Source organism: Orbicella faveolata, unplaced genomic scaffold (genome assembly GCF_042242905.1).
Source record: "Orbicella faveolata isolate gen_17 unplaced genomic scaffold, um_ofav_v1 contig_1, whole genome shotgun sequence".
NCBI lineage: Eukaryota > Metazoa > Cnidaria > Anthozoa > Scleractinia > Merulinidae > Orbicella > Orbicella faveolata.
Window position 1 is genome coordinate 1602990 of NW_028301536.1, and position 7224 is coordinate 1610213.

Below are 7224 nucleotides of genomic sequence, written 5' to 3' on the forward strand. Positions count from 1 at the left end.
GATCGAAGGGAACTGAGCACTAGCACCCAGTCTTCTTAAAGCGACTTGAAAAGATGGCGTCTTCACCGGGAAAGAAAGGTGGCAGACAATCCACACTGGCTTTTAGACTTATTAATCCGGAATTATTTATCAAACCAGTACGTATTATAAGTTTAAGCATTAGATTTTTTATATACTTTTATTTCTGATGTGGATGGAGGTCGATCATCGGTCAGCCAACATCCAAAATTGTCAAAACTGGGATATAACCTTCACCCTGCGAGCAGAGCCTCTTTTATTTCTTTTTGCTTTATCTTTTATTAAGAAAAGGCTCTCCTTGCAGGGTGTATAACCTTTAGCTTTTAAGGAAAATAAAATTTTCAAAAACAAAGTTTTCAATTTTGTTGATTACTTATAACCTAAATTTAGTTATTTCCATATCTCTTTTAACTTATTTTATGAATACACTACAGCAAGGACACTCGAACCATGATCACTCGACATTTTAATATATTTGTATGTTTTTGTAGTACATGTATGTTTTTTTTTGTTTTGTTTTTTTTTTTTGATGACTTAGACAGGCTATAGAATGACACCTCTTCCAGTATTTTACAAGATTAGCTTTTGTACGGTATAAAACCACTAAATAATCTTGTTTAAATGATGAGACCCCATTCTATAGCCACTAAAAACGTGTACAAACAAATTGAGGTGTTCACAGTTTGAGAAATTCCTCACTGTAATACGTAGTGTGAGAAATAAATTGATTTTGATTACTCAGAAGAAGAAATGGTATTTAAGTGCTTGGATTGGACTAAATGTTACATTTTGCCCTTTTTTTCTTCCTTTTATTTTGTATATTTTTCATTAGAACAAAGTGATTATGATTAGTGGGTCTGTAGCCCTTGTTGGTTGTTTGCTGTTCCTGGGCTTCATGAATTCAAGTGGAGGAGAAAAACAGACAGCTGTGTCAGTCTCAACATCACCACAAAACAACAGACGTGTTAAAAGCAAGTGGGACTGAAGCATCATGTGTTAGACCGTGTGAGAAAATGGAAAAAGGAGCACAAAGCTGCGACAAAATAATGTGATCTTCTCTGCCTACAATCTTCAAAGTACCAACAATAAGAAGCCGGCCATTTTGTGTTAATTGAACGGACTCCTACAGAGACAAGTGAAGTATTGAAACATGTAATAAAACTACCAAACATGCAGTATAACTAGAAGCATGCATAACAACTTACAAATATGGAACAGGAGCTTTCAGGAGCTAATTTTGTTGTGTAACAAGTATGTAATATTATTTGACTTTGAGGAGGCTTTCATAACAACTTTGTTTTATTAGGCATGCCAAATCATTTTCCATATGATATTATAGGTGGGTTAAGACACTTAACAGTAAGACACAGCAGCAGCTGCATATCTTAAAAGTTTACAAGTTGTGTATTATTTTAGACCTGCAGCAGAGTCAATGTACAAACAATAAGTTAAAAGATATTAAAAAACATTTTGTCCATTCTACTCAAAATTACTAAAAAAGATGTAGAAAAAATTTCCTGCAGCTTTTGTTTCTTCATAATGGGAATCTCCTTTCCCCAACTTTTCACTCTTTTTCTTTAACTCGATACAAACAGGAATGTTCTCTATTTTAAGAAGTAAAGTAATGTTCCAAATAATGCAGGCAAAAAGTGAAAACACATTTTATTGCAGTTGTAAAATTTATTTACTGGATCCTAATCACACAAAGAGTAAGTCCAGCCTTTTTTGTCCCTTCCATGTTGTTGTGCTCACTTTTGTGGATGTTGGGATAATTGTTCTCTTCTTGGAATATTGGATGACTCTAGGCCCACAGACTTATTTTATTAGTTTTTTTTTTTAATGAATGCCACACACATTGGTTACAATACTTATACAGGTACTTACACTACTTAAAGGCTAATACAGTTACTTAAAATTACACTACTTACAGTACTTCTTATTCAATATAATTACTTCGCCACTTACAATACTAAGACTTGCACTACTACATGTATTACTTAGAATATGGTACATACAATACTTACAATACAATACGATCACTTACGCTCCTTACAATACTAATACTGACGCTATTTACAGTGCAATATGATAACTCATGTTGCTTACAATACTAACACTTAAATTACTTACATTAATTAAAATACTAAGACTTCCACTACTTACAATACAGTAGATACACTGTGTACAGCACTAATACTTACACTACTTACTGTACAATATGATAACTCATGTTGCTTACAATACTAAGTCCAAACATTAAGACATTATTTTGGACAACCTGATAATCTCTAAAATTAATTATTGGAGGTTGACCCCATCACAATACGAAGACTGTTTTCTTTTTTTTTTTTAATTTTATTAATGATTGAAAATGTGACACTAGATTTACAATACTAGCTACAAAAAGTTCACTGCCACCAACACACAAATAATATGTTACAATAGTACATTAATATGAAAAAAGAAGCAAAATAGAAAGCAAAGCATAGAAAGACCTATTTACAAAAGCAATAGTCAGCTGAACTAACTACAAACAATATAAATTTACAGAGTTATGTTTCTTTGCTTCCAGGGGTGGGTGGTGGGGGTACTCCCAGAAAAGTTGGGTAGGGGTGTGGCCCACTTCCCAAAACCCTTACCCTACTTATGACCAAAATCTGCGATTTTTGCTTCCCTATTTATGACCTGGCCAAAAATTCAATACCCTATTTATGACCGTTGTGGCATGCACAGTTGCCCTGAACATAAGTCATGAAGGGCTTTTGTTGACGGTCTTATTGATAATGATGAAAAAGTAGCTTCTTCTAAGAAACATATGCAATTCAAGACTAGAGTGCTAGAACCATACCCTATTTGAGACCAAAATGGCCAAAATCGATACCCTATTTATGACCAAAACGGCTCAAAAACCCTACATACCTATATAGCCACACATACCTATATAGTCAATATAAGGGAGTACCCACCCCCCACCCGCCGGGGCTTTTGCGAGAGGAATAAGTTATTTCAAAGTTGTAAAGTTACGAATAGAGAGGTACTCATCTTTCCAAATGTTTAGTCAGTATGCCATTATTTTTTGCAATATATAATTCTAGTTTATGAACGGCTTTCAACTTTGCTTGAAAGAGTAACAGAGTAGGAACAAGCTTGGAGTGCTTACAATTATAGATGAAAGATTTGCCGGGTAGAAGTATATGATTTGCAAGAAGGAAATGTTTCTAAACATTTAGGTTACCAAAAAAATTAATGCCAAATATGTAAAAGGAAATATTGACTTCCTTTGCTATCCATGATAATGGTTATTTCCAGAAAAAGGCTGACAAGTCGTAACTATCTTAAATGCTCCAGAAACCCTTCCTCGTTCCTTTTTTTACAAAGGTGCACAAGGGAGTCTCTACCCTAATTCAAAGATTTAGGATTTGGTTTTAACCTTCATTTCACTGCGTTTTAGGGAATAGTACAGGTCTCTAAACGTGACCCAGTTGATTCCATCGGCATAAGAAGAATGTGTTCCGTTCAGGTACAGTCCGTTAAGATTTGCGCCGAGGCAAATATTGTACCACCAGCTTCCTTTGTGTGTTTGTGCGCAGCTTTCAACCCAGCCGTCATTGTCGTCATCATTCGTAGAAAATTGCATATCACTGAAAGAAAATTACAGATTGATATTAAAGATACAACAAACATGCCTGTTTAAGTTACACAGTAGCAGAGAAAGAAAAACAATTAACTAGTATTCTCCGTAACAATGCAATATTCTACATTAACTTAGTAAAATCTGCCTATTTAATACCTTAACTTTGTCAACACCGTCATCGAATCTATTACCTGTACTTACTTGCCAGCCGTATATATTGCACAGGGATTACAAAATCTAAACTGCTTTTCAACTAGTGTCGCCGAATCACTGGTAGAATTCCAACACAGCTGTTTCAAAAGGTACCCTAAGTTCCCTAAGTTAACGGCTCAATTATTCAGTATTTCTCTTACTTGTGATATATCATAGATTCACCAGCCGTGCCACTGTATCCTCCAATCAAAAGCCGGTACTTATCTGCCTCGTCTTCCACCGTAAAAGTCGTGTACTCGGCGTATGTTTTGTTCCCATCAAAGTCTTCCAGGTCAACTCTCAGTATGACGTCATCAGTGGCTGTCAAACGGTGGAGATTGTCGTTTCCAAGCCAGAACTCTCCGTTCAGATCTCCAAACCCGTTTTTGTAGGATTCCCAACCAAGATAGAAGTCAACAGAACCGTCGAAACGTCTCTGGAAAACTGTCCAACCTGCACCGTCCGTGGTCATGTCACACAACACTTGTATTGGTTTGCCGCCATCTGGATTGATTGTGTACACGCCACTGGATGTGAAACCATTTTCAAGCAGCTCGGTACAGCTTCCATTTAGTTTTTGTGCTACAGTGAAGTAGAAGAGATTATTAATCAGCTGAGATAATCGAACTCTGAACTTCTGGACTGTAAAACACTTGGTGTTTTATTCCATGCGGCGTTGCGAGCAAAATGTAGAACAGATCACAGAAGAAAGAAGAAAGTGTTGGTGGTTTGGCACTGCTTTTGTAGCATTGCAAAATACCGCGTTGCTAGAAAAATTCAACATTCCCAAAAGTGCATTTGGGGCGTGGCTTTTCACGGGAAATCATTCTCGTCCCTTGAGGAAAGCTCGACGTTTTAGACCATAATCAACCGCGAATGCTTCACACATTGCGAGCGCGAAGACTTTGAAGACAGAGACGTCCTTACATATTTTTTCGTTAAATATAACTTTTCGTTCTAATTGAACCAAATGCGCCATCGAAACAAAATCATCGTATCAAGCTTTATGAAGCGTGACAAGCTTTTTCTTGCGGGACTTGCTTTGCTCGTAAGCTTATCGACGCTTTGCGCCTTGCAATTTGCGCGCATCGAGCATCACGACTTGGCAAAGCACCAAAAAACAGACGGGAACAATCTGTTTTGTAGTTTAGCCCAATTTACGAATTGTTATAGAATGTTCTGACTGCAAACATTTTGCTGTTCCTAATCAATCAATAGGAACATCTCGCGTGGAATGAGGCAAAGTGTACTGCACAAAATAGGTTTGGGTGGCGCGCTCTAGTTGAGGACCTATGTTCCATTAGGAACGAAGAGGAATAAGTAGGTAAGTAAGCAATCGGTAAATTTAAATAGGAGAAGAACTCATTCCACAAAGCACAGAAATTTTATTATCAGAGAACACCTCGATGGACACCGTGATGTTATGTGCTTTGTTGTTTTGTGTTAAAGATGCACTTTGATTAACATTTCAGTCACATTAATTTGCCTTGAATCTATCACGCTATAGTTACTTAGTGTTCTCACCTTCACACGTGAACCCATCTCCTGTAAATCCATTTTTGCACGAGCAATTGTACGATCCTTCCGTATTGTTGCACGTAGCGTTCACGTGACATTCATTCATTCCCAGTATGCATTCATCCACGTCTATGAAAAATTTCAATTTCAATTTCTAGTTTTAGGCCAAAAATTCTGAAAAATTGTTTATTGGTAAAAATGAGACGTCTCATTTTAGTTGCAAATTTATGTTGCAAATCGAGAAATCCTTGCATAATTGCAGGTCAAAAAAGACAATTCACCATACTAAGATTGGAATTTGAAAATATGTACCCTAATCGGGCTAAAACTGTTTTTTTCCCCTTGTTTACAGTATTCAAGATTTTTTGCCAAAAATTGTATTAGTAATCCGAATCTCCATTGAAATCTATTTCTTATATTACTAAAACGGTGATGAAGTCATACCAAAATGGCTTAAATATCGGATAAAAGTCCCTCTCTTCCCCATGCACCTTAACGCTGGATTTCTACCTCGCATGCGTTCAGTTTTGCAGTATAGTTATATGATTTTAACGTGTTGAGATACACATTACACTTACCTGATTGACAGTTACCAGTAAAGCCCACTGCACATACACACTGATATGTGTCATGTTCCAAGTCTGAGAAACAACGGGAATTAACAGGACACTCAGCGTCTGAACATGGATTCTTTCGTTGAAATAAAATAAGAAAAAAATGTTCATGAGAGATGTGAACCGATATTGATAAAGCTAGTTTTTCACGCTGTAAAAACTTGCTTACAACAGTGAAAGTCTTGATGCTGCAGTATGTTTTGTGAAACATCAGGCGGAAATACATTTGCCGTCTAAGGACATGCATTAACTACCCTAGTTACTATGATTAAGCCTTAGCCAGATGCGTCACACCTTTGTTCCACCGTAAATAAACCCTTGTTTTGTAGTCCAGTCCAGTGGATTTCTGATAGCACCAGAGTCACTCAGCTCACACACGTGACCACCACCCTCCTTAGGACCAAAGTTGTATGATTGACACGTGATTTCCATAAAGCAGTGTAACTCACACACTTCTGCCGACGTCGCCCTCGAAGTTCTGATTACGTGGTTTTTAAGAGCCTTATTTGCAGTTGGCTTTCCAAACGTCTTGATTACACATGGCTCTAAATTACAAACAACAAGAGGGCTGTTTTTAAAGTGATATTCTAGAAAATGCTTCACAAAAAAATTGACAAGAAAGCCGACCAAACAGAGCGAAATCTAGCTTGTCCGGCGTTGCCTAAATAAAGGCTTCGGTTGGTATAGAAAACGTTCAAGGTGTGAGCAAAAAATATTCGGATTTTCATGATTTAAGGGAGATCTCTCATCTTTCAGGCGCTGTGTATGATCCATTTCCACTGTTTCATGTACTTTTATAAGCATAGAGTCCAGTAATATGTACGAGTTTGACATAAAAGATAGTGATTTTACGAGAGACGGTATCGATCGAGACAGAAGTTTAGTCCTCATTTCTTTCTCGTGGTATTCATCCGCGTGAGGTTCGGAGTGTTTTGCTAGCATTTTAAAACCGTCGTATATCTGTTGTAACATCAAGATCTACAACGATTGCTCTTGTCAAACCCAAGATATTGTGTATCTATGATATCTAGTATTCATAGCAGGGGAATATCAAAATTGAATTCAGGCAATTTTCTCTTGATTCAGGGATTTCGAATCATGAAGAAATAAGAAAACAGAAACCTACCTAATGCCGACACAGCCTTCCAAGAAACTCTTATAAAACTCAGCACCAGAAACAATACAGAAAACTGGAAATAAATCATGGCACTTGACGTGTGAGAACAGAAAACTAGGCACAAACTTTCG

At 36.9% G+C, this 7224-nt stretch overlaps 2 protein-coding genes across 2 annotated transcripts; one reads left to right on the forward strand and one right to left on the reverse strand.

The window, feature by feature from the left end:
* Positions 1-10: 10 nt before the first annotated feature.
* On the forward strand, positions 11-3701 carry LOC149117671 (small integral membrane protein 8-like). Its single transcript, XM_089284293.1, has 2 exons — positions 11-137; positions 851-3701. The coding sequence occupies exons 1-2, from the start codon at positions 54-56 to the stop codon at positions 1001-1003; spliced, it is 237 nt and encodes a 78-aa protein (XP_089140419.1). The 5' UTR covers positions 11-53; the 3' UTR covers positions 1004-3701.
* On the reverse strand, positions 2353-5469 carry LOC110042663 (ficolin-2-like). The gene is made up of 3 exons (XM_089284261.1): positions 5369-5469; positions 4006-4426; positions 2353-3659 (listed from the first exon to the last, which is right to left on the reverse strand). The coding sequence occupies exons 1-3, from the start codon at positions 5466-5468 to the stop codon at positions 3431-3433; spliced, it is 750 nt and encodes a 249-aa protein (XP_089140387.1). The 5' UTR covers position 5469; the 3' UTR covers positions 2353-3430.
* Positions 5470-7224: the final 1755 nt, after the last annotated feature.

Excerpts from the sequence above, each read along its gene's own strand:
- LOC149117671 (XM_089284293.1), top strand. The coding sequence starts at position 54 with ATGGCGTCTTCACCGGGAAAGAAAGGTGGCAGACAATCCACACTGGCT. Across the intron at positions 138-850 it reads CGGAATTATTTATCAAACCA|AACAAAGTGATTATGATTAG; the intron begins GTACGTATTATA and ends ATTTTTCATTAG.
- LOC110042663 (XM_089284261.1), bottom strand. The coding sequence starts at position 5,468 with ATGAATGAATGTCACGTGAACGCTACGTGCAACAATACGGAAGGATCG. Across the intron at positions 4,427-5,368 it reads AGATGGGTTCACGTGTGAAG|CACAAAAACTAAATGGAAGC; the intron begins GTGAGAACACTA and ends ACTTCACTGTAG. Across the intron at positions 3,660-4,005 it reads GAATCTATGATATATCACAA|TGATATGCAATTTTCTACGA; the intron begins GTAAGAGAAATA and ends ATTTTCTTTCAG.